This window comes from Saccostrea cucullata, unplaced genomic scaffold (genome assembly GCF_032062105.1).
Source record: "Saccostrea cucullata isolate Sc308-1 unplaced genomic scaffold, CSIRO_AGI_Scuc_v1 ctg7555, whole genome shotgun sequence".
NCBI classification, from domain to species: domain Eukaryota; kingdom Metazoa; phylum Mollusca; class Bivalvia; order Ostreida; family Ostreidae; genus Saccostrea; species Saccostrea cuccullata.
In genome coordinates, this window is record NW_026935415.1 from 53 (window position 1) to 27,592 (window position 27,540).

Here is a 27,540-nt window from a genome sequence, read left to right on the forward strand (position 1 = left end):
TGCATAATTTAAAAGGTGAGTGGTTAGGCATAGAGACGTTCTGTTTATTGTTTCGTATATAAAAGCCTTACCAAAACATGCTCATTTTACACCAATAAAATGCCAAAATATTAATGACCAAACAGTAATTCAACTTGCAGATATTTTACTTTTAAAGTAAAATTTTCAGTAATTTCTATATCGGGAAACCATTCGTAAAAATACTTTACATGTACATAATTCTTTTAATACATACTGAATTTTGCCGATGAAAATGTCTTTAATATTCGAACTCTAACTTTAAAATGTAAATTGACATCATTTTTAATCAAAGTGACACATCTTTGGAAACTATCAAGATACCAAAAATAAACTTTCATTCTTTAAAGATAATTTTGTTCATGTAAGTTTATCATCACAGCACATCATAATTCGATAAAAAAACAGAGTTTATTGACTATAATTAACAGATATTTTGAAATCGAAAAAAAGTTTGTATTGAACATATTTAGGTACGTGTGCAGAGGCCATTGCCTTTCATGCCGATTTCAAACGTCATCTCAGGAATGTTCCTGTAAACACCATTATTAAATTTGACAATGTCCAGTTGAACAAAGGCAAAGGATACGATCCAAAAACAGGGGTCTTTACAGCACCGGAGGATGGTCTTTACTCTTTTGATTGGTTATCTATGTCTACGAGGGGTGCAAGTTTATACCTTTGCGTCGTTGTTGATCATGACTGCCGTGTGGGTACCTGCATTGATAAACAACAAAGTGGATCTACAACCGGACACTTTGTAACTGACCTGAAGAAAGGAAGCAGAGTATGGATCCGGGTTGCCTACCGCAATGCACAGTTAATTAATGGTGCTTTGTACAATTACTTCTCTGGATTCAAAATCAATTAACACTGAGGAACTCTGAGCACAAATCTAGAGTTGTAAAGTTTTATTCAATCTTTACATATTGATTATAAAAATAAAATGTTGCTTGGGTCTTCTTGGCCCTTTATTTTTTTTTCATCTCAATTCTATTGTTATTTGGAACATGAGTATATACATGTACTATCCTAATTATTTTTTTTTAGTAGGTATACTATCTAAGAAAACAAATCTTATTTATAGGTCTGCGTCCTGGATAATTTTGATGGGCATCAGTTTTAGAAATGTTTGTAAGATACATCAGTGCTATTTACCCATTTCTATTTTATTTGGATACTGAAGGAAGTAAATTGGTTTATTTTTAGCCTCCAAACTTTGAATTACGTATATGATATTTTATTGCAGCATTAGATAAAATAAAAACAATACAAAACAATATATAGTAGCAATGTAAATACACAAAATATCTATAATTCTTCATGTGTTTTTTTTTTTAAATCATCGGCATTATTACATTGTATAGATATAACCTTCTTAAGTTCGTGATATTTGTCCCCATTGTTCACAAAAAAGTGATATTAATATCTGTCTGCCTGTCTGTTCGTCCGCCTACATTTCTGTGTGTCTCTTACACATTTGTTTCTTAGAGATACCCGAGAAGTCTTTGAGTTTTTACAATGACATTTTACACTCCCTATGACTTAAGCAAGACCTCTATTTATTTTTGGATCAAAAGTCAGGGTCGTAAATTCAAACATTCTCTTTGTAGGTAAAATTTTTATTTCCAATATCACAAGTAGCTTCTAAGGCTTTGCCATGAAAATTTATATCATATCTCCTACGGACCCACCTGCCATTCTTAAAATGTCCCCTTTCTAGATCCACGCATACTCTACTCTATTTATATCTTAAGCTGGGAACACGACTTTTTAATTAGCTTATTGCTACTATTTATAATGACGAAGTATCGTTATATAAATGCAGACCCTTTAGGTTTCATTTATGTATTCTATATGATTCACATCCAAATATATAAGTATAATCTTTCTCTTTGACAAAGATATATTACAACAAAAATGTGTTGTGAAGACTTCCAAAATAATACCTCATCTTTCGAAAAATTATATATACAAACGTATAATTATTTATTATTATCATTCGTTCAGAAATTTGATTCCTGAAAAAAAATTGTGTCAATCTCATGGTTTTCCGTATTGTTGTCATTGTAATATCAGAAATTTTCAAAGTCAATGATAGGAATTTAAAAAAAAGTTCCTCTAATAACTCGTATAACAGAGCGGTCATATTTAGTTGAAGCCATTTAGGAGACTCAAACAAAAACACTCAATAGGTCACTTTGATAGCTTTGATAGAGGATATGGGTTTGATATGTAGATATGGATGGCAGCATGAAATGATTTTATGAAGCACTCCCCTACGACCAATGCAATTAATTCTAATGATTTATATCACAAGCAGGATATGTACATATATATTATAATTACCATACAGGCAAATCGAATATAACACGTTAAACACGACTCCGTGTATAAGACTTTTCAAAAAACGTTGTGAGAAACGATTGGATTTTATTTAACCATGTCTTTGGTAATTAATGATATTTTTCAGCAAGAGGAAATGAAGTATGATTGATTTAAGGAATAACTGTCTTATTTTTCGAATTCATGAAGTGATCAATGGATTGGCTTGTGTGATAATTTGCATAAACGCCGAAGGCGTTTATGCATAAAATTATCACACAAGCCAATCCATTGATCATCTTCATGAATTCGAAAAATCTGACAGTTATTCCTTATATTTACATGCTTTGATTCCGCCAATCCACGGGCTCCAAGCCTGCTTCTCTCTAGGTGTTGTCCCGCCCTGCACGTGGTTTTTTTTGGAACCGCGCCAAAACATTCATGAAGAAATAAATTACATTTACAATTGGTAATTTGATCTCGGACAAAGACATTGGAAATGTAAATATTTTGCTTATGAACCATTTAAGAACAAAATGATAGAAGTGCATGTAGAGTCCTTTCTAATTAATTCTTTCTACTCACTATGACTACTGTTTCCCCAATCTCTCACCAGAGGGCGTATTACGCTTCGTGACAACACCTCTGTCAACGTCTTAATGCCAAGATTCTTGGCAAAACTTACTTTTACCTTTTGCATCATATATTATAAATGTAAATTTTTATATTCTTGCTTAACATCTGAAATGAAAGTTTAATAATGAGAATTAAAATCAGATATCGCTTTTTCACCATATCTTTCGAGGGATTATTTCTCGGCAGGATATTACGAACGTGGAAAATGTAAAATGATAAATATCAACATATCGCATGGTTAAGTTTTTATAAACAAGCAACTTGCAGCATTGACATATATATCAAAATGTAAAGGCGTTAATCTTCTTGTTATCCATTTTAAACAACATTTGAAAAAAATCTCGTTCCTTTGCTTCCGCACTACTTTTAGAAGTTGACAGAGGTATAAGTGGAACGATGATTCTGGGTAGAGATTGCTGATTCCCAACACAAGGATGCCTGGAACACAAAGCACAAGGACCTTACAAAGAAGACTTCGAAACTTAAAAGGTGGAAGATAAATGAACAAGCAAATTCAAAGAATTGTTGTTCCCCGTTTTCGGAGTCTTATAGTGGGTGAAACGGCATTATTTATACCTTATTGTTTCAAATATGAACTCCCTTTCTAATGTCATTTAAAAGTATTTACCAAAGTTCTCAATAAAAAATATAAGAAAAAAAAACCTTTTTTCTTCTAAATCAAAAGTTATAAGGAAAGGTAACAGTTTACATATAGACAGAGTGCATTTAGAAAACTAAGTCATATTTCATGTTACATTAATTATGTATTCAAGGAACTCGTAGATAGGCAACATCTTACAACTGTTTACAAATAACGAAACCAGGATAAGGCTTCAATGGACATCACAGTACATCCTGTTTATTAACTTTAACTACTTATATATTCAATGTTTCTGTGTGCTCGTCAATTAAATTCAAATGATATTTTGAATAGTCCCTAAGCTAGAAAAAAAACAACAAATAATATAAAAAGAACCAAAAAAAAAATTTAAAACCCTATTTAGAGACCAAATTTTGTTGTTAATATCATAAACTAAATTTTAAATAGATACATTTTTTGAATGACTTTCATATAAAACGTGGTCAGCAAAAATTGCCAAGGCTTCAGGCCGGATGTGGTACCCGACAGCTAGGTGAAACAGGAATTGAATCAGAGCATATTAATTTTGTCCATAGGAATTCTTACGTCTATTCATTATATTTGGATGGCTGCTGTTATAATGCTGCAGAATTCTCTTCCAAAGCTGATTATTTTACTGTTTCTTCTTCACGTGCACCATCTCTTGAAGAAATGTACATCTGAAAAATATTACAATGATATCATAAACAATTGACAAAAATAGACTTATAATTGTACTAGATTACAAAATGCTTCAAATGCGAGGCGGTATTTGCTGTTTAAAGTAAAATGTGTTTGAAATTTATAATTATCAACTGCAATCTGATCATCTTACGCAGAGTGTATACGGCGCGGATCCAAGAAGTCTGATTATAATTAAATTGTTATCAATTGTATCGTGAAACAATCTCCTTCTGTAAAATTACAATTTGAATATGTATTTCAGCATTAGTTCATTTTTTGACAAAAGAAAAATGTTAAACGAAAATCACTTACGTTAAAAAATAGTCCAGTTGGCTGTGATTGCGACGTTTTTAATTATGTACGAATGAAATAATTGTTTAAAATTTTTGTAAACAAAGATGATTTTAGTATGATTTAAAATACGTCTCTATAAAAGATGAATATATTGGGAAAAAAAAATGAATAATGAATGCATAAGAATTTTATCATGCCTTTTGTCAGTCCATGATAGTTTTTTTATCACCTCTCGTACGTACAAATAAATTTTACTCAACAATTCATATTTCAATTGCCCCAGATATGCAAAAAAAAATCTTTAGAGACACAACTCTAGTATGATAGGACTTCACTTTTTATTTGAATTAGCAACACATCATGAGTAACGAATTTTAGCAATCCTGAACTCTTTAATTTATATTTAAAAGATTGAAATTTTTGTTTTCAATATTTGCATTATTGAGGGATAGTTGTCTGTCTATTACCCCAGAGACACGGTGAAAATCCCAATTAATCAAGCAAAATCCGCAATTACTTCTGTAGCAAATCCGTATTAAGATGCATACACAGGATATAATATATCCGTGACAAACGTACGAAAGTGTTTGAAATACATTTAGTGCGGCAGAGTTAATTAGTCGTAGGCATAGCACACCAGTTTGAAAGATGAATTGGAAACTGTTTACGTTGGTTTTCTGTGCTTTGTTATTTGAAACTGTAATTGGAGATTGTGACATGAGGTGTACCTGCAGAAATTCGACCATATGCTCTGGAACATTCGCTGATTGCTCGAAGCAATCATTAACAATGGTACCTTCTACTCATCCTAGCGACACATGTGTTTTGTAAGTATTTAGGTATAAAGCATATCCCTAATTTGATGATTTTCATCATGGTATAAATGCCTTTGTCCGCCTACTTTATTAATCATTATATTTTTACATTTAAACGTAATAATCCTTGAAGTTAGATATTGCAGCGATTTCATTACTCTAAACTTTAATATCCAATAAATTGATTCTTTTAATGATAATCTAAAATTTCGAGACTGTAAGTTTTTTTTTAAAATATTCTTTGGACATCAATCCTCCAAAGTAATTATATTTCATTCATTCATTTTTAATGACTCTTTGCAGTTTATAAAGCGTAAACGTCCCGAACCCATTTTATACAGTGTACATTTTATGTATTGACATTGTGAAGCTAAGAAAAATTATATACGTGATCATTGCATAATAATAAATTTTATTCTGACATTTGCTCCACGTTTTTTTCTAGACGTCTGAGCGAGAACATGATAACCAAAATTGAGAACACCACACTTAATGGTTTGACAAACTTAGGAACATTGTAAGTTTTTTTCCTGACAGTTTCTTACTACTAATATGCTTTGGAGTATTAATTTTAATTACAAACAGTATAATAGAAGTTACTCACTAGATTTATTTAAAATATATAAAGAGGATGTTTAATGAATCTATCAAGGATTGCATGGATGAGTTAATGTGAAATACGTAATTCATATTGACGGAGAAATAAGTTGAGCCTTAATATAATGAAATCCTTATTTTATCCATTATTCATTGACGCTTCGTAGATTATAAAGCGTAAAATGCCCAAACTAAGTTTATATTCCGCCTATTAAATAATCTTTAGTCTTAAAATATATATTTGATGAGGTTGTTTTTAATGATATCCTCTTTGAATCCATTGTTCATCGATGCTTCGCATCTTATAAAGAGTAAACTGTCCAAACCCAGTTTATATTGTAGCTATTAAATTTAGTCTTAAAATAGACATTGATGGTATTGAGATCGAGGCTAGAAAGAATAATTTATGTAATAATTGTCTTTTTAATTTTTTTACTTTCTCCTTAAAAATGCATTCGAAAAAAAGATTCATTTTGAAAAAAAAATGATTTTGGCATTCATTTTTTTTACATTTCTTTTTCAGAGAGTTGTACGATAACAAGATAACCGAAATAGAAGACAGTGCATTCATTGATTTGGCAAATTTGGGACTTTTGTAGGTTTTTTTCTAATAGTTTTAAACAACAGATATATTTCTTAGAGTATCAACCCACCAAAGTATAATACACTTTGATTTGATAAAACAATTTCAAGAGCAATAGTATCGTCTCTTGAATTTTTATTCGTGAAGAATAAACAAAGTAACCTAAATTTCGACGTTAATTTTTCACAATTTATTTCCAGATTTTTGAACGGAAACAAAATAACCACCATAACGAAGAGCACATTTGTGGGTTTGTCAAATCTAACACTTTTGTAAGTCTTTTTCCTTATAGTTCCTAACTACAGATATGTTCAATCTAATTAAAATCAGACTTCCTAGATCCGCGCCGTATTCACTCTGCGCAGAGTGAATACGGCGAAAATCTAGGAAGTCTGATTTTAATAAGATTGCAGATATGTTTTGGAATATCAACCCGATAATGTAAAATAAACTCTGTTTTTATTCAACAATTTCAAGAATTATGGTCTCCTAGATTATTTTACATTCAAATTGAGCCCTTAACCTTAAAAATCTGAATGTTTATAACGAAGTGTATGATAGAAATATATGTAACTCACTAGATTAATTTGTAATATGTGACTATTATGTACGACTTATATTGAATTAAAGGAATAAGTTAATGTGTAATTCAGATTCATGTACCGTGTTGATGGAGGAAGAATTTGAACGTTTATATACAGTTCAACAGGGTTATACCGAAGTCAATCGGACAAACTAAATTACTTCGCTCTATCGTTAATTCATTATATCTGTATAAGGAATTCGTTTAATTTATGTAGCTGGGTATTCAAAATAACTTCATTCTTTCCTTGAATTCGCAATATCCGTCTTCGTACTAAACGGGTTTTACTGTAATAAGATTGATAATTCTTGGGGTTGGCATAGTGAGGCTAGATCTATGCCTTCTTATCAAAATTATTGTTTAAAGAAAAGGGTAAAGTTATCATGATTTTTTGGGTGATATATACTAGCACTTGTATAAGTGACCATTCTTAATTCACTCTTAACTTTTTTTCCTTTAAGGTATGTGTATGAAAACAGCATCTCCACAATAGAGGATAACGCGTTCAATGATTTGACAAAATTAGAGAAACTGTAAGTTCTTTATTCAAAATATTTTTGGGATGTAAATCCTCTAAACTCATGACACTTCGCAGTTTATAAAGCGTAAACAACCCAAACTCAGTTTTAACGTGTAAATTTCAAGTTGTTGCATTGTGAAGCTAGTTGGAATTATTCACTTGTTAATTGACTTTTAAAGGCATTTATTTTTTAAAATTGAAGAAACTATAATTATGCATGAAAATGCTCTTGCTCTTGGCTTTCACTTTTCTCATTTTTTCCAGATATCTGTACGAGAACATGATATCCAAAATTGGGAATAACACACTCACTGGTTTGACGAACTTAACAGAACTGTAAGTTGCTCTTGATTAATTCCTAAGGTTTTGGAGTATTAATCAACCAAAGTATTATATACTATGTTTTTATTCTATAATTTCAATAACGATAGCATCGTCTTTTGGATTTTTTTCTCAACTTTTTATATTGCTCTGAACCTTTAGAACAAAGTATGATAGAAGTAGCTTACTTGATTTATTTGAAATGTATATGTGACGAATATGTATATTGAAATACTAGTATTTAAAGATTAAAAGGATAAATACGGGACGAGTAATTCAGATTTACGGATAAAAATGAGGTTGTTTATGTTAATATAGATCTAGTAAATGAAAGGTGCCTACAAAAATATCAAATTTAAGAAATAAATTCCTTTATTGATGCTTTATAACTTTAGCTTGGTCAAATATAGTGTTTCGGGGCATAATTTGTAGGTAATCAAGATGAAAAATCATATTTTAATCTGTCGTTTCCAATAAAAAATTAAGAAAAATCGGTCATGAGTATGAGTTTTTTTTCAATATCAGAAAACGAAAATGTTTTCAGATTGTCTACGGTCTATCAGAAAATTTGAATTTGTATTTTCCAGGCCTGTCTTTAAAATAGTGTCAAATTTAATATAGGTATCGGGACTATTTTTCATGTGATTCAAATTAAATTCTTTGAAAATACTTCATTTTCTACATAATTCTTTTAGAGTGATAAAGTACGGAAAAATGAAAGTTAAAAGTGATTACGACGTCATAATGCATCTAGCACCAAAAACTTAGTTAAAAGATATTTATTAGGTCTTCACCTTAAGGCCAGTAAGAATAAACCATGACCTAAATGTTTTTTTAAACAATTATAATTGTCTAAAAGGTAAAATGAGTGTGCCGGTAACTTGCACTTGAATGTATCCTCCTCACAATGTCTTTCAGGCTCATGCGCAGCAACAACATTACAACAATAGAGGATAACGCTTTTAAAGATTTGACAAAATTGAGGAAACTGTAAGTTTGTAATTTAAAATATTTTTATAATACCAATCCACCAAACTATAATATCCAAATCATGACACCCTTACTAATGTTATCGTGGTTTAAATTCAAGACACGTGGTTTAGGTTGACCTATTCAAAGGTTATAGGATAGAACCGGTTTTATAAATAAAACTGGCAGTAAACAGGAAATTGCTATAGTCTGTTTCTTTTGAAATCATGTCCTGTGAAAAAATTGTTTCAAGACGTTTCTGAAAATGATTTTCAACAGAAAAGGGTAGCTAGAGGGGGAGGGGATTAAAATAATAATATATCATCATTATTTATTGCGAAAATTAGAGCTCACTAGCGACCGATACGCTGGTAAAAAAAAATGTGTAATATCATCTGCACTGACAATTCTTTGTTTGCCTTATATGGCTATTGTTATTAATGCGCATGGACGATCTACCAATTGCAGATATGTTTTGGAATATCAACCCGATAATGTAAAATAAACTCTATTTTTATTCAACAATTTCAGGAATTATGGTCTCCTAGATTATTTTACATTCAAATTGAGCCCTTAACCACAAGCAACTGACCAATCGTTGAATGAATAGCAACGTTTACCCCCAAGATATGTTTACATTTTACTTTTAATATATGTATCGAGAACCTCTTTCTCGTGGATTATAATTGAACCTGTATTATTTAAACACACACATGTGAATAAGTTATGGTTGTGAAGAACGGAAAACTAAGTTTTAAGCTATCATGTCTTCACAATGAAATTAACTATGAAAAAACACTCTAAGCTCATTAACATCTTGGCAATAAATATGTAAGTACAGGCACTTCACGTCCTTTCTTTCAATTTTTCTTTCAGAGATCTGGGTAAAAACGATATTACCACAATAAGTGATATGACATTTAGTGGTTTGACAAATTTACAAGACTTGTAAGTATCTGAGATTAGAAAGACTTTTAAAAAATAAGTTATAGTATATGAGGAGTGAAAAAAAATAATACACAAAAATTATATTACTCATGCATTTTTCTTTAATATTTAAAAAAGGAATACATCCCTAATGATTTAAAGCAATATGAGCTGCATGTTTAACATCGGAAAATTTTATAGCAAATTTGTAATTAACTAATTTAATGAAAGAAAAATAAAACATTTATAAACTTCTGTTGTTCAGATTTGCAATGGAAATTTTTTTATTAGCTTTGATTGAAGCAAAATTGAATTATTGTCGTCTTGTACAATAATGATTTCTTATTTAATACTGTATATTCGGTCGTACAAAAATATTTCTTTTGAAACATTTTAAAACTTTATTTTGGGCTTATTGGTCATAAGGGTTTAAATTACATACAAATTAAGTATAATAGCACATTTTCCTAGCAAAATAAAATTCTCAAAGATACAGCTCAAATTGCTTTAAGAATTAACCCAATTCATATTGTTCATGTTTATAATGCTTTTATATTTTGTTTCATCACTTTCATTGATTTCTCGTAATTTTATGCTACATTTTAACTCTACTTCTTACCTGATTTTCTACTAACTATTCTAGCACCATTTTAAAATTAATGAAACATAATACAAACAAAATTTGATACATTAATTTATATACATATACATTTCTTGGGTGATTTGGAATGGAAATAACACAAAATAAAAGAACCTCGAATATAAAGAAATCGTATTTTTTGGAGGGTTAGATATAACACTTTGTGTAGTTAAACATATACACAAGTTTGCAAATGATTTTGACATTGTGGCAAAATGTATTAAAATTCTTCTAGTGTATCTGTAAAATATCATTAATGATTTTTATCAATAAGAAAAAGACAAATTATTACTAGATTTGGGTACATACATTTTATTTCTTATTACGAGGGTTGATCCAAAAGTAATGTCACAACTTTGATAAAATTGCTATTAATTGACGTAAAGCAACAAAATTATACACGATGGAAGCTTTATTTATTTCAAATCTGTCCTGATAAAAATCAAAGGAATATCAGGTATACTTTCTAAAATATCGGATTTTAAACAATGTGCGTTTATGGTAGTCGCCGCACCTAAATATAACGTCATATGACTGATACGCACCGTCAAACTTTTAAGCGTTTCCCCATTGTTTCATTAAAAAAATATTTGTGATTCGCAAACACTTTCACCAGTTCCATTTTTTAAAAGAGTTCTTTGTACCATTATACACTCACTCGTTTCATGATTAAGCCCTCTGTCAAAATTTTTTTACAGTAGCAAAGACAAACTTTGAAATACACATATGCATGTCACTCTATACATCTGTCTTTATTGACGTCAGACACCTTTGAACGTTTCCGTCCGATCTCCTATCTTTCGGTCTTTTTGTCCTCCGCTGATCATTCGGTGGCCAATCACCCGCCCAAAATTGCTGAAGCCATCTATTAAGATGTCTCTTATTGCGATTCTTTATTCTCTAAGTCTGATAAAATAATGTTATTTCGCTTGTGATGAATCCCATATTTTGAAGCAACAAATGCATTACCGGTACAACTCGTCGAACCGGTTTTTTTTTTCCATTTCGACAGTCCTTTTGTTAAATTCAACAGAGTAAAACAACAATGTTTATGATCACAAATACCAATGTTGTCATTTAATTTTCAATTAAATACTAGAAAATGACGAGAACTGTGTCTTTACAAAAAATTGGAAGATTAAGTGCTTTTTTAGAATCTTTTTAGAGTGTTTGTCTTTTTCATTCTGAAAAATATTACACTTTAAAACGTGACGTTCCGTTGTGACGCGGCGACACCCCCTATACTCTATGTTTTAAACATCTATAAATTAAATAAAATAAACATTATTAAATTAAAATTTCAAGGTTGATTTGATTTATATCTGTGCATCTTTTGGTATGTTCTTTTTGATAATATGACGCCAAATATAACAGATATGGACACTGTGACATTACTTTTGGATCAACCCTCATATTTAGGATAATGTAAATAAATTTTTGCTTCACTTTGGGACAGTCTAACTTGCCCACTCACCCTCTTCTTCAATATTTTTTTCTGTATAATCATGCATACAACAAATATTTGAAATATTTTACACTTTACTTATGGCGCATTGTCCATCTGCCATCAAAAAATCTTTTAAAGATATGTCTTGCATTTATACATATGCTATTTTTTTTAATTGAAAAAGTTTGAAAATATTACACTCCAACTATTTTTGCAGTCGCATTGAAATACTATGCATATAATTTTTTGTTGTCCTGTATCATCAAGCTATTTACGTTGATATGGAAGTTTCCTGCTTACATCAATTCCCCATTTTCAAAAGTGAGTTATCTCCCCTCAAAATCGGAACTCTTCTACACTAGCATAACTTCCGCGGACTACGCATTACAATAATCCAACAAAATAGTGATCAACTTACACGCTGCATTTAAAAATTTTAAAAGAAAGAAACGGTTTGCAATTTTTTTTAGATAATAAGCGATTGTATAAAGGGTCTGTTACCCACCCACCCCCTTTCTAGACAGCTATACGAATTAGCCAGGCACGTAGCATCGTCTTTAAAAGGGGGGGGTGGCAGCCAAAGAAATATTTTTTTCTTACCTAGAAAAGTAGACAAGCAAAGAAAAACCTTGCCCAAAGTCGAAAAAGCTACTTATTTCAGTACCAGTTCCTTGGCATACAATACTTATTTCCCCTTATATAACTTTACCGTAGTATAAACTGTGTGTGTGGCAAGGGGGGGTGGCAACATGTCTTTTAACGAACATTTTCAATAGAAAAAGTAATATTGGGGAAAAAGTGGGGGTGGGGCTAGGCCCCTTGACCCCCCCCCACCCCCCACCCCCACCCCCCCGTTGCTACTTGCCTGTTAGCTGGCAAACAACTTCATCAGAAATTTGCAATTTTAATGTACGTTATTGTAATTTTTTCTTAAAATCTTACATGTATAATCTACAGGATACATCTTATTTATGTTTTTAAAAAGATAATTTACAAAGTACACGTAAGTTTTTAATAAGCGGTGTGGTGAAACCGGGAAGATGAATTTCGCTGGATGTCAGTTGAGTGTGTTACACACTTGAACTCAGAACTGACCATTAGAATGTTTCAAATCAACTTTCATGCGAATTTGATTGACACTGAGGTGACGCACGAGGGTTTTGAGCGTACAGGTACAGAGAACGAATTTGTAAATGGATTGGACAGTTGAATATGAACCAAAGTTGTGGAAATTAAAAATTATTAGAATAAAACTAAAAATTCTTATATTTGATCTGCACATTTTGTAAATAATGATGATCCGTATGCAGAACATCCACTACCGAAAATTAGCTTTTGTTTTGTATTTTTTTTTAAAATAGGCCTATTCGAATATGTATCAGCATTTTATCAGTAATTTGTTTCGTTTTTTTTTGTAAGGGGGGGGGGGGGGGCTTACACAGTGCCTTATTATAATTCTATACAGATTAATACAAATCCAGAAAGAGACAATGAGTGGGCAATTTAAAAAAATACGAATCAGTTAAGATTTCTTTTTATTCACAAACACAATAACATTTTTCCATATGACAGAGGCATTACACCATGAACATGTTTACATCAAGAACGTCCGCGGAAGTGACTTTATTTATAGCGCATGCGTATTAAACACAGTAAAAGAGTTCCTTTCAGGGGAAATAACTCACCTTTTGAAAATGGGGAATATTTTTCAATTCAGTATTTTTCTTAATTCGATTTATTTTTATCAACTGAATCCATCATACATAAAAGATGCTTTTAATTACATTTATGGGAGAATACCATGATACAATACAAAACAAAATGAAAATAAGCAGTCAAACCAGATTGATATATGTTAATCAGACAATAAGTATGGACTTAGAAATAAGGTGAGGCTGTATATATTGAGATTAAATATACTGAGTACCTCTGGTAGCATTGTGAGGGTAGTAAAATTATTCACCTGATTTACATGCACTTTACATTTACTCTTATTTTATAGGTATCTATACGACAACAGCATTCAGACAATAGAGGTCAATGCTTTCAGGGATTTGACAAATTTGTGGAATTTGTGAGTTTATTATATTATATATATTTTGGATTACATGTATGTCAATTGTACAAAATTCAATATCACATCTATGGATTCATTCACGAAGTAAAAAAAATTATAGAGACTATAAGTTCGTTAATTGAAATATATTTTGGAAAAATCAAACCTACTAAATGTAATTGATTCAATCACGAATTAAGGTAGGTCGCGGGTTTACTGAATAAAAATTCCTACGAGAAAACATATTTTGAAAATTCGATATACTAGTAGTGTTCCTAAGATTTAGTCCTATTTTTACGCTTTACTATTGAATTATATAGAAAAATGACTTTTCAAGCTAATTTTGCGAAAAGAGTTTCTATAAAAAAAGCTTGGATAACTTTAAAAAGACCTAGACAAATTAGTCGATGATTTAAAAAAGTCAAGATGTGGTAAGACTTAAACTATTGAGATAAAAAAAAAACAATTTGTCTTATCGCTAGTTTCTTTTTCAAAAAAATTTCAGTTTGTTTTACCATTGCCAAAATTGTGCATTTATGAATGACTAGAACGTCATAAATTGAACGTAATCTCGTTAACATTATACAGCGACAACGCCGCGAATGATAAATATTAAATTTTATGATGTTAATGTTTAATAAGATTTCAAGCATAACACATGAGTTTGACCACTTCATATATCTGAAAAAAGGGGGGGGGTCTATATAAGTGGCGCCAACTCTCGAACATTTGTTACTTTCTTTAGTAAAAATTCCATAAGCAAAATGTAAAACACTTGTACTTAGCTCTATACACAGATTGCTTTTGTTATATAAGGGAAAATGAACTTGTTACTCGTAAATTACATGTATCTGTTTACAGTGCCATAAGGTCTGGTAGTCCGGGTGTCTGTACATGTATACATTTTTAAAAATGATTTCACAATATGATAGCCTGCTTATACATATAGCACCACATGAGATTCAAATACAAAATAAACAAAAAAAAAATAATAATTATGAGAAAAAGAAAAAAGAAAAAATAATAATAGAAAAAAAAACGTACTTAAATTTCACCCGTTTTAAGTAATGAGGATTGATCCAATCCTGTAAGTATTTTATATAAAATAATATTTTCGTCGCGGATTTGATTGGCCAATAAAGTTTAATATGCACGTTTCCTTTGGGTTGCAAATTATATGCGCACATAAGAACCTTCAAAATTTTGGCTTAGCAATCAACGAAAACTTTCTTCTTGCATACTGTAACTTTTTCTTTTTGCATACCATAACTTTTACGTCAATTCATTTGAATTGACTTTAAACAGTTAAGTAACACTTACTATATAAATTATTCCTTTTATTTGGTACGTTTTTTTTTGTTCTAAGACATTGCACAAAAAAATCACAACGGAAGCATAAAGGCTTTCAGTTTGTATCAATCTTTTAAAGAAAAAAAAATACCAGTAACTCTGCAATGTCTTTCGACAAAATTGCACTAGGTCTATAGTTTCAACTAGATGCTCGGTTCCGTAAGCCCTGACGAGCTCTCATGTGACGTCACAGTCTAGATGTCTCGTGCGACTTGGCGTTTGAAGTGGCGGATCAACGTTCCAGGTGTATATAGGAAGGTTCAACTGCGCTCGCCCCAACGGTCACATCGTAAAACATAATTACCCTAGTTTAGTTCAAACATGCGCACGATGTTTACGTTAAATAGCATTTACTATGAATTAATCCACTTGTTTCGTACAGACTATGTATAAAATTATATTCAGAGAATTAAATCAAAATTTAATTAAAATTAAAAGTGCACAAAACAACCGCTCGAATCATTGTAATTGTGTACTTTAAAAGTATTGCTTTCTTCATAAGGAATGAAGAAACTTTCATTCTGCGTAAAAAAAATTCAATAATTTTTCGCATTTTTTTTTTTTTTGCAGATTATTGTACCGAAACAACATAACTGCAATCAAAAACAACACATTCATTGGTTTGATGAACTTAAAGAAGTTGTAAGTTTTTTTCCCTAAGAATTTCTGACAACAATATTAATTTTGAAAGTTTTAATCCACCAAAAAAAATGGTATGCTGTTCTCTGATTCAACAATTTTAAGTACAATAGCACCATGTCTCTTATAAGACATTTTAAGATTTTTTTTTACATACTCTAAAATCACATATTTTCGAAAAGTCAAGTTTTCGTGGTTTGAATAAAAACTCTTGGTTTGTGTGGATTTGAATTTGTGGATGAAACAATTGTTGAGTAGTTATATAGGCAACATTTTACATTTCATGGTGGACATGAATTCGTGGGTTTCTTCATTACTCAAAAACAACGAAAATTTAACCCCATGAAAATTTGTGATTTCACAGTACATATTAGCATTATTCTTTAACAACAAACAGTAGGTTCAAAATTACTCACTTAATGTGTAAAGCGTAATTCAGGTTGACGGAAAAATAAGTCGAGTTTGTATATTATAAGATTTGTGATGACATTGTGAGACTGGAAACAATTATTCACGTGATCCATTTTTTTTCTTTAAATAATTATGATTTTCTAGGACTGTGAGGTAAAACTATTAAGAATCATGACATACAGTAGCACTTGAATTTCACTCTGAACAATTTTCCCCAGGTATCTAGCCCGCAGCAGCATAACCACAATCGAGGCTGGCGCGTTCACTGATCTGTCAAAATTAGAGGAACTGTAAGTTTTTGGATAGAAGTTGAGGTTGCATAAAATCAGATTAAATCTAGCGAGGGTGGCCCTTGAGTTAAGGATAAGTTATAGTCTTTTTATTTGAATGTAGCTTTTCAAGATCGCACATACGTTAGTTATGTTTCCATGTCCTCGATGCTTTTCATTATTATAATTTTCTTAAAGAATTAGGTAAATTTATTATGATTTTTCTAGGATGACCTAAGTAAGAACTTGAAATTCCTTCTTCATAATGTCTTTCAGGGATCTTTCCAGCAACACCATAACCACAATAGAGGATAAAGCGTTCAATGATCTTACAAAATTAAAGAAATTGTAAGTTCTTTACTTAAAAATATGTTTGAAATGTCAATCCTCATAAACATACTTCCTTCAATAACAATACCTTGATTCATTCAACACTCAATAAGGGAGATTGTAATTTCAATTTTTAAATTGTTTTGGATAATATCAATTCTTTAAATTAAATTATCCCATGAATTGATATTTTCAATGATTTAAAAAATGCAACCATTTTTTATATGCAAGTTTGTTTTTTTTTCAAAAATATCTTTGGAATATCAATCCTCTAAAAGGTTATATCCCATGTATTGATTTGACAAATTAATAGAGACTGTTATTTTTAAAATAATGGGATATTAATCCTCGGAACTGTAGTATCCAATGCATTCATTCTGCATTGACGTTTTGCAATTTATAAAGAGTAGACTGTCACAAGCCAGTTTATACTCGTGTAAATTACATCTATTGGCATTGTAAAGCTTGTAGGAATTGTTCATTTGAAAACTTTTCACTGTATTTTTTATTAGGTAATGAAAACTTTCAATTGCTTAAAAAAGAGGATTCTTTCAGTCATATTCTTAAGAACAGCACATTTGTTGGTTTGTCAAACTTAACGACATTGTAAGTTTTTTTTAAATAGTTCTTAACTACAGATATTTTTAGAGTATCATTATATCAAAGTATCAATACTGTATACGTATTAATTCAACAATTTCATCAACAATTGCATTGTCTTGGGGATTTTTTTTTTACATGAATGTGGGTCCGAACCTTCCTAACCTTAATAGTTAGTGGAGCGAGAATAACAACAAACGTTCAACAAATTATAAAATTGCCTTGATTTAAGAGATATATTGCAGACAAATATTCAATAAACAATTCTTAATTGAATGAACAAACTCTGTCCTGGCATCGGGTTGATAATGCAACATATATCATGTGACGTCAGAGTCTAAACGCACCAAATGTCACCTGCAGTTCGACGAGTCCGATCTAAATCTAAAAAAAAAACAAAAAAACTGAATATGTATCTGCGCTCACCCTAACAGTCGCACTATCAACATAATATAAAACAGTATGGTAGAAGTAACTTACCTGATTTTATTTGATGTTTTGTATAGCATAATGAATTATTTAAGGATTCAAATAATACATTAATGTGGGATTCATACTGACAGAGAAATAAGTTGAGGTTGTAAAATTCAAATTTAATAAAGCAGGGATGACCCTTGAGAGCCTAGTCATGTTATTCACATCCTCGATGCTTTTTATAACTATAATTTTCTTAAAGAATGAGGTAAAGTTATTAAGATTTTTTAGATTGACATAAGCAATAACTTGTCATTCCCTCTTCACTATGTATTTCAGGGATCTTTCCAGCAACACCATAAGCACAATAGCGGACAATGCGTTCAATGACCTAACAAAATTAGAGACATTGTGAGTTCTTAACTTAAACATATGTTTGAAATGTCTTCCTTATAACCTTTATTTATCCAATGCATTTATTCATCCAATGAATTGACAAAATTAGAGAGATTTTAAGATCTTTAAATTTTTTTGATATATTGATCCACCAAACTGTGTAATCCGAAGTATTCAAATTTTGATTCTTTCCATGATTTGTAAAAAAAAAAAGAAGATGTAAGTTTGTTATTTATAAATATTTTAGGATATCAAATGAATAGTCTAAACTGTAATGCCTTATGCATTAATTCTTCATCGGAGTTCCGCAGTATAAAAAGCCTAAACGGCCCCTCCCCCCGGTGAACTCAGTTTATACCGTGTTAATTCTATGTACTGGTATGGTTTTACTTGTAGCAATTATTCAATTTATAATTGACTCTTTTAATGCATTTTTCATTAGAAATGAAAAATAATTTTGCGTGAAATAAATCTATGTGTGTCTTTTTTTCTACAATTTTTCCCAGATTGTTGGACAACAACAAAATAACCAGTATTACGAAAGGCGCATTTGTTGGTTTAACAAACCTAAAGGACTTGTAAGTTTTTTCTGATATTTTATTGCTACAGACATTTTCTGGGGAATATAAGTTCAACAAATTATAAAATATTGTGTTTTGATTCAAAAATTTCAAGAAATATAGAATCGTCATTTTGTTGATTAATGTTGACTCGAACCTTACTAACGGACAGCGTGATAGGAGTAACGTACTTGATTTATGAACAAAATATGGGACAAATATGTATATTGAATTATTTAAGGATTCAAATGATAAGTTAGTGTTGGATGCATAATTACGAATGAGGCAAAAATAAGATGAGATAGTATATTATAAGTTTAACATAACTGTGGTGGTTTTGTGAGGCTATTAAGAATTATCACGTAATATATGCTTTTTTTGCCCCTAGATCGAAAGATCCCGAAGGTATATTATTTTTGTCCTGTCTGTCTTTTTTTATTCTGTCTGTTTTCAACTTTAACCCAATCCATAACTATTGAGTAGGCGGGGCTATGACGTTCATATTTCACAGTTATATTTCTTGTGAAATGAACTTTCTTTAGGTACCACCAAATTTGACTTCTTGACCTTTGAGTATAACCTACTTTTAACAAATATATACCACACTTTAAATTTGGCCATAACATTTTGAGCAGTAAGAGCCAAATCCTTCAGCTGGAATACTTTTGACCATTTCACCTTGACCCACCTTTTATAAACTTTAACCTTGGTCATAACATTTGAACATTGTCAATAAGAACTAGGGCTTTAATATATCATAGGTGTATTCAAAAACTTATCTTTGGATATCAACATTTTTTGCTTTTCACATTGAACTTTGACGTTTGACATGCTTTCTGGAGAATTAAAACCTTGCAGGAAGCTGCCAAAAGGGTATCATTAATGTTCACAAACAAATATGTTTATAATGGTAATTTTCTAAAGAGATAGTGTAAAATTAAAATACCCACACTTTCTAAAGAAAGTTCGGGTATATTGTTGTTACTCGTGTCCGTCCGTCCGTCTGTCGCACTTTTTCCCTGAACTCCTCCTACACTTTACTCAGTAGGCTAATCATCTTTTGGGAGATGGTTGGTGGTGCTATTAAGATGTGCAGTAAGGTTTCGGAATGTTTGATTTTGCCCCGGGGTCAAATGGGAGTGTGAATTTAAAGGCCTTAGTGTGGGTATTACAGTCTCATGACAGCATCCATTTATGATTGTTTGAGGGCGTGGTATATTTCTACCTAATTGATATTTACTCTTTACATTTTTTCAGGATGGTTCTCAACAACAGCATTACGACAATAGAGGCTGGCGCATTCAATGATTTGAATAAATTAGAGATACTGTAAGTTAATTATTCAAAGAATTTGAATGTCTATCCTCATAACAATAATCTGAACAATGCATTAATTCATTTAATGAGAGAGACTGAAAGCTCGTTATTTTAAATATATATTGGCATTGGGAAGCTTGTAGGAATCATTCACGTGATAATTGACATAGAACCGAATCTTCTTTTTAAAGAATGATGAAATATTTATTTTGCAATGACGCAAACTCACTCTCTACATCTACTCTTTACATATTTTTTCCCAGAGATTTGAATGAGAACAAGTCTTTTTTTCTACATTTTTCCCCAGATTTTTGGACAACAACAAAATAACCAGTATTAGGAAAGGCGCATTTGTTGGTTTGACAAACGCTAAGGACTTGTAAGTTTTTTCTGATGTTTTATAGCTACCATTGACGTTTGACATGCATTTGGGGGAAATCAGCCCTCGTAGTAAGCGAGTTTTTGAGGGTGTGATATATATGTACTTAATTGATATTAACTCTTTACAATTTTTTTCAGGATAGTTAACAAAAACAGCATTACGACAATAGAGGCTGGCGCATTCAATAATATGACTAAATTAGAGCAACTGTACGTTGTTTATTTAAAAAAAATTGGCATTTCTATCCTCATAACAATAATTTGAACAATGCATATCTTCATTTAACGATTAAAAAAAAGTCTTGTCCTTGACTCTCACTCTTTACAATTTTTTCCCAGATATTTGAATGAGAACGAGATTACAACGATACAGGACAACGCATTTGTTGGTTTGACAGGCTTAAAAGAACTGTACGTTTTTTTCTAATAGTTCCTTACTACAGATATTTCTGGAATATCAGTCTAATTTTGATGTACTGTGCTTCGATTCAATAATTTCAAGAACGATAACATCTTCTTTTTGATTTTTGTACATCAATGTTAGCCGGTAATTAAATCGCAAACAGCTTGATAGAAGTAACCCATTTGATAAATTTGATGTACATTGTAATATCTAAGATAGGTTGCGGATTTACTGCGTAAAAAATATAAAGCATGTTCTTAAAATTTGACTTCATGTTCCTGAGTATTTACAGCAAAGCAAGATAAACATAAAAAGATTGGGATGAAAAAAAAATCAAAATATCCTTTTTGAGTTTTCTTGCTACATGTGTATAATTTCAAAGTTTGCTTTTATATTGTCAAACGTTCAAGGCGTTTTTAATGAGTACATCGTCATGTACAATGTCATCGGGTTTACATGTATATATTCATGTTTGAAATATGCAGGATGAAAAGCTGACATAGGCTCACTCTGTAATATTATTAATCACTTATATATTGCAGAATTGTGCTTGTATGTTTGCTGTATGTTGTTAAACGTCCCTTTCGATATTTTTGCTCTCATTTGGAGTCGATGTCACTTGCCATCGACGCTTATAATGTCCTATACTCGGCACTTACAGCGATTGAGCATTGAGGGATCTTTTTACTGTTCGTATTTACTGTGTTACCGGACCTCGGTTTATACGGTATCATTCTAAGAATCAGTCTCCACGTCACACAGTGAGATTCGAACCTGCAACGTAACGATTACCACCTTGCGAATATTTGATACCAATTATTTTACATGTAGTCTCTAGGAAAACGATAAAATAAAGTGTGCTTAAGAGGGCTGGGGGCTCGCGGCCATTTTTAGACTTTATTGATCTCTTTTAGAAGAAGAGCTCTATACAAATATGGTCAGATTTTAAAACTAAAATTTGAATTTTTTTTCCTTTGCCAAATGATTGTTGAAAACTTAACTTCAAAAAAATGATTTACATGAATATAGGTATTAGGATCCTTTTCACAATACATGTAATTCAAAACTGAATGATGATCATACTTTATCTCTAGAGTCATGTGATTTAGTTATAGTTGTGAAGAACGTGGAAATCAGTTTAAAGACAGATCATACAAACAAATACATTGATTCCTCTAATGATTTGGCAGAATGAGAGAGACTGTTAGCTCATTATTAAAAATATTTTTTGATATCAATCATCTAAAGTAAAATATTCTATTTTTGAATCATTCTATGACGCTCCGCAGTTTTAACTTTCCCATCCTTGTTTATACAGAATAATCCCATATATTGGCATTGGAAAGCTAGTAGCTAGGAATTATTCACGTGATAATTGACAAAGAACCGTATTCTCTTTTTAAAGAATGAAAAAAAAATAATTTTTGAGGGACAAAAAATCTATTTAGACATTTACTCTGTACACATTTTTTTTTCAGACATTTGAATGAGAACAAGATTACAGCAATACAGGACAACACATTTGCTGGTTTGACAGGCTTAATGGGGTTGTAAGTTTTTTTCTAATAGTTCCTTACTACAGATATTTACCAATCCAATGTTGATGTACTGTATTTCTATTCAATAATTTTAATAACGATAGCATCTTCTTTTGGATTTTTGTATATCACTGTTGCCCTGAAATCAAATTGCAAACAGCTTAATACAAGTAACCCATTTGATAAATTTGAAATACCGTATATACTCGCCTATAAGTCGGTTTTTTGGGAGTTAATCTCTGGTCTAAAACTCTTTGTCCGACTTAAAGGCGAGCAAATAAAAGTATGGTTTAATATGAGGTCAGCCCATCTCATATACAAGCTTATTAAATACGACCGACTTATATGCAGACCGACTTATAGGCGAGTATATAAGGTAGGTAACGAGGATGAACATTAAAATATTTAAGATGGAGTGCGTATTTTCTGCTTTAATACAGTATAATCTCAAATATTGGCATTGTGGAGCTTCTAAGAATTATTCACATGATAATTATCAAAGAAACGTATTTTCTTTTTAAAGAATTAAAAAATATTTATTTTGCTGAAACAAAAACTCGCTCTCTACATTTACTCTTTACACATTTTTTTTTCAGATATTTGAATGGTAACAAGATTACAGCAATACAGAACAATACACTTGCTGGTTTGACAGGCTTGAGGACATTGTAAGTTCTTTCTAAAAGTTTCTAACTACAGTTGTATTTGAAGCACCAAAGTATGATATAGATATACTGTGTTTCGATTCAATAATTTCAATAACGATAACATCTTCTTGTGGATTTTTACTCCTCATTGTTGGCCCGAACTTTAATGACAAACAGCTTGATAGAAGTTTGATTTATTTGAAATAGGTGACGAGTATGCACATTTAAATATTGAAGATAGGTTGTGGTTTAAGAACCCTCTCTACACTGCACACTAAAGAGTTCTGATTCTTATGTATTTTTCTGCAGTTAGAGTGATCTGCCCTTAGATCTAAATTTAAAAAAAAAATTTACAGTACAATACTCAATTTGTAATTAATTCAGCAAATCTTAACATTTTAAAAGGCCAAGAGAAATTAACTGAACATGTTATTTACATGTACTTTCTTAATTGAAGTAATTAACATTGATTTCTAGTCACTGATACTGGGTTGTCTTTGAGCTTTTTTCCCGGAGGCAAATGCCACGCATCATATAGTGAAAATTAGATAAATACGCAAAATATTAACTCCTTTATACAATATATTTTTCTCAATGTCCAAAAAGAATATTTACACTTGTGTAGAGAGGGTCCTTAACTGCATAGAAAATCTGAAGCATATTATGAAAATTTGACTTCATGTTCCTTAGTATTTACAGCATATCATAATTTTTGTCAAGTTTGCATACGTTGTATTAATGTTATGTTACCGTAAACGCAGCATAGCTTTGGGTATAACTTTCAACCGGTGTTTGCTTGCCACATTTTGGTTTTTGTATATACTAGCTTGAAATATATCAAGTCTTAATAAACAACAATTTCAACATATACATGTGTTTTAAGTTATAGTATTCTAGGTTACTGTTCATTTAATTTTTGCTGGAAAGAGGAAGCATAAATATCATTTATGACAGTAAATAATTTTATTGACGAATGATTTAATATAGCAAGTTGTGTTCATTTTGTGTTATGTTCAACATATATATTGTTTATGTAGTAAATTAGCTGTAACTGTAAACCTTATAAGAGCCTATGCAATTTTTCCCCACTGGGAGCCTCAGGTTCAATGCTGCAATCTGATTGGTCGAGAGTTAGCGTCGCTTTATACAGTTTGTAAGACAGTAGACATTTTTGTGAGGAGGCTGAGAAAAATTTTTAAACCCTCCCACCTCTCCCATTTTTATACAAAAGAAATTGAGCCATGAGCCTTTGGACCTCACCTTCTGCCACTTACAATGATTTTTCTAGTCATGTATGTTTGCATACAAGTATTTTGGAATATTGTAATTTTGATGTATTATACCACTTATTGTGTTTGCAATGGTTATAGTTACAAAACTTCTAATATACAGGTTTTAAGTCTAGACTTGTACATTTTGCTAATGCCTGTAAATTGTAATTGCTCAACCGGTGTTTGCTTGCCACATTTTGGTTTTTGTATATACTAGCTTGAAATATATCAAGTCTTAATAAACAACAATTTCAACATATACATGTGTTTTAAGTTATAGTATTCTAGGTTACTGTTCATTTAATTTTTGCTGGAAAGAGGAAGCATAAAACTCCTTTATACAATATATTTTTCTCAATGTCCAAAAAGAATATTTACACTTGTGTAGAGAGGGTTTAACGGCATAAAAATTCTAAGGCATATTCTGAAAATTTGACTTCATGTTCGTTAGTATTTACAGCATATCATATGTACTGTAATTTTGTCAAGTTTGCATACGTTGTATTAATGTTATGTTACTGTGTAAACGCAGCATAGTTTTGGGTATAACTTTTACGCTTTACTTTTGAAATAAATGGGTAAATAGCGCTTTAAAACCAATTTCACCGAAAGAGTCTCTTTAAAAAAAAGTTTTCACAATACATGTTATTCAAATTGGACGTTTATCATACTTTATTTCTACATTCATGTAAATAAATTATAGCGGTGAAGAACGGGGAAATAAGTTTAAGGACAATTTTTTCTTCGGAGGAGACCTTAATATCAGTTCACAGGTTTAGAAAGTGGATGTTTCTTGGAATTTTCTCTCCTTGGAAAATGAAATAGACTTGGCAAATATTAGTTAATACTTCGATAAAATAACTATTATACACTCAACCAATCATCAACAAAATAACAAATATGGATAAACTACACTCAGTAAAGGTTTACAGATGAAAACAGATTTCAGGGATTATTATGTTAGCTTGGTGCTAAAAATTAAATATAAAATTAAGAAAAATATACCAAGCCAGGTAAATTTTATGAAGAAAAACAAAATGAAAAGTTTTCTAAAGTTTATATTACACATTAAACACCAAGCTAACATATTCTAAAATTTGTTTTTCATCTGTAAACGTCTACTGAGTGCGATTTGTCCATATTTGTAATTTATTTAAGGAATGTTTTTTTACGTTGTGTGTGAATTATTGGTGTCTGAACCACACAGACTTATCACGTAGGCATATTGGCGCGCTTCATGAGAAATATGCTTTCTTGCATGTCTCTGTGATTCACACACAAATAATTCACACAAAACTTTAGAAAAAAATCTTATATATACATTTTACACCTAAATATACTCAATATTTGAGTTTTTCTCTGGCCTATATCGTTGCATTTTTACTAACATTGTTGTTGCCTCATTGTGACGTCACGTTAGCGCTAGTTTCTCTGTGTATATTTCTTTGTGCGAGTATACACAAAAATGAAATTCAAATCAATTTCACTGTTGGCTTAGTTGAAAAGCACAGCGAATATAAATATTAATGTATAGGCTAATATTTTCCAAGTCTATTTCATTTTCCAAGTTCCAAGAAGAAATTATAAGAATTATAAAAAAAATGTTTGTATCATCATAATCATCTGTCTTTAAACGTCCATTCTTTAATTTTTATTTCAGGTATCTGAACAACAACAATATAGTACAATTGGAAGCAACACTGTAAATAGTTGGACATCTTTATATAAATTGTAAGTAATTGAGAATAGAATAACGCATAAAAATATTTTAAAGAATACGAGGAAACACTTTATAATGTAGGGAAAAAATCTCATCATTTACTTGATCATTTTTTAGAATATATCCTTGATAATTTAAGAATAAATGCATTTCCTACTGTTAACGTTAATACGTGCTTTCTTATTTCATTACTTTTCTTTAATCTTGTATGATATTATTTACATAAAAATTTTAAGTAACAAGTTTGTTGAACTATGATCCTTTAGAAAATTAAAAGAGCATTTAAATAGCTTTTGATAGCTATGTGTTTATCATGATCAGTGTTAATAAATTGATTTGATGAAAAACAACAAAATAAAGAAACAATCATTATACTTTTATCTTAAAGCTCATTTGAGAATTGAGAGACATGAAATGTCATGTTTTTAATTTTTAAAGAAAAAAAATTATGAAAAAAATATATACCTGTACGAGGGCTGTTCAATAGATAAAGTACCCGGTGCTCGAAAAGAAGCAAAAGACGCTTTAAACTGATTTAGTCTTCATGGTTTAACTTCTTAATCTCTTTTAATTAAAACAAATGTCTGTAACATTTTTATCCAATTTCTGATTGTCTTAGAACTCATTTTTGGGCATGCCCCTTAGTATACTGGGAAATGCCAGATCCAATTATTTCCTGGACTTGTTTCTTACCTCTGAAAAGTGTTGTTTTTTAATTTTGGAAATAGAAACAAGTCAAAAGGTCAAAGATATGGCGAATATTGTTAACGTGAAAAAATATTAACTTTCTGTTTCTGATTTTCCCGAAAACCTCTTTACTCTTCAGGGCGTGTGGGTTGTGGCTGTCATGAGGAAATTAAATGTAGTGGATTCCTGATTCTGGATCCTTCCTCTAAAATTTTTTTCTTTTTTTTTGCCAAAAATTTGCTTTCTAGACTCCTCCAAAAAATGTCTCCCTGAATTCGAGTTTGAACATCCATACCACTAATTGAATATCAATCTGTCTTTGTGCTCTTGCAATTCTTTGTTCTTGTCAGACCTTCGCTTTTTTAGGTCACCTGAGTTACTCAGGTGACCTATTGCTATCCGTTTTAGTCCGTTGTCGTGCGTCGTGTGTTGTGTGTCGTGCGGCGTGTGTTAACATTTGAACATTTTCAGCTTCTTTTCTGAAACCGCTGTACCAATTTCAACCAATTTTGGAACAAAGCATTTATGGGTAATGGGGAACACAAATCATGAATTTCATGGTCCCCGCCCCCC

At 31.0% G+C, this 27,540-nt stretch overlaps 3 protein-coding genes across 3 annotated transcripts; all 3 read left to right on the forward strand.

Moving 5' to 3' along the window:
* Positions 1-491: 491 nt before the first annotated feature.
* Positions 492-889, forward strand: LOC134242756 (complement C1q-like protein 3; the record flags this gene model as incomplete). The annotated part of the gene is made up of 1 exon (XM_062724876.1): positions 492-889. A coding segment is annotated over one exon (398 nt), but the record flags the coding sequence as incomplete, so codon positions are not given.
* A 4,963-nt stretch (positions 890-5,852) lies between these two features.
* On the forward strand, positions 5,853-20,703 carry LOC134242752 (leucine-rich repeat-containing protein 15-like). The gene is made up of 12 exons (XM_062724871.1): positions 5,853-5,908; positions 6,512-6,583; positions 7,616-7,687; positions 7,939-8,010; positions 8,914-8,985; positions 9,841-9,912; positions 13,981-14,052; positions 15,955-16,026; positions 16,653-16,724; positions 16,980-17,051; positions 20,261-20,332; positions 20,628-20,703. The coding sequence occupies exons 1-12, from the start codon at positions 5,853-5,855 to the stop codon at positions 20,701-20,703; spliced, it is 852 nt and encodes a 283-aa protein (XP_062580855.1).
* Positions 20,704-20,846: 143 nt separating this feature from the next.
* Positions 20,847-26,306, forward strand: LOC134242753 (leucine-rich repeat neuronal protein 2-like). Its single transcript, XM_062724873.1, has 5 exons — positions 20,847-20,911; positions 21,041-21,112; positions 22,583-22,654; positions 23,239-23,310; positions 26,221-26,306. The coding sequence occupies exons 1-5, from the start codon at positions 20,892-20,894 to the stop codon at positions 26,264-26,266; spliced, it is 282 nt and encodes a 93-aa protein (XP_062580857.1). The 5' UTR covers positions 20,847-20,891; the 3' UTR covers positions 26,267-26,306.
* Positions 26,307-27,540: the final 1,234 nt, after the last annotated feature.

Bases quoted from the DNA above. Each gene is read 5' to 3' on its own strand.
- LOC134242752 (XM_062724871.1), top strand. From the start codon at position 5,853: ATGATAACCAAAATTGAGAACACCACACTTAATGGTTTGACAAACTTA. The intron at 8,986-9,840 runs GTAAGTTTGTAA...TTTTTCTTTCAG, and splicing joins TTGACAAAATTGAGGAAACT to AGATCTGGGTAAAAACGATA. The intron at 20,333-20,627 runs GTAAGTTAATTA...ATTTTTCCCCAG, and splicing joins TTGAATAAATTAGAGATACT to ATTTTTGGACAACAACAAAA.
- LOC134242753 (XM_062724873.1), top strand. From the start codon at position 20,892: ATGACTAAATTAGAGCAACT. The intron at 21,113-22,582 runs GTACGTTTTTTT...TTTTTTTTTCAG, and splicing joins TTGACAGGCTTAAAAGAACT to ACATTTGAATGAGAACAAGA. The intron at 22,655-23,238 runs GTAAGTTTTTTT...TTTTTTTTTCAG, and splicing joins TTGACAGGCTTAATGGGGTT to ATATTTGAATGGTAACAAGA.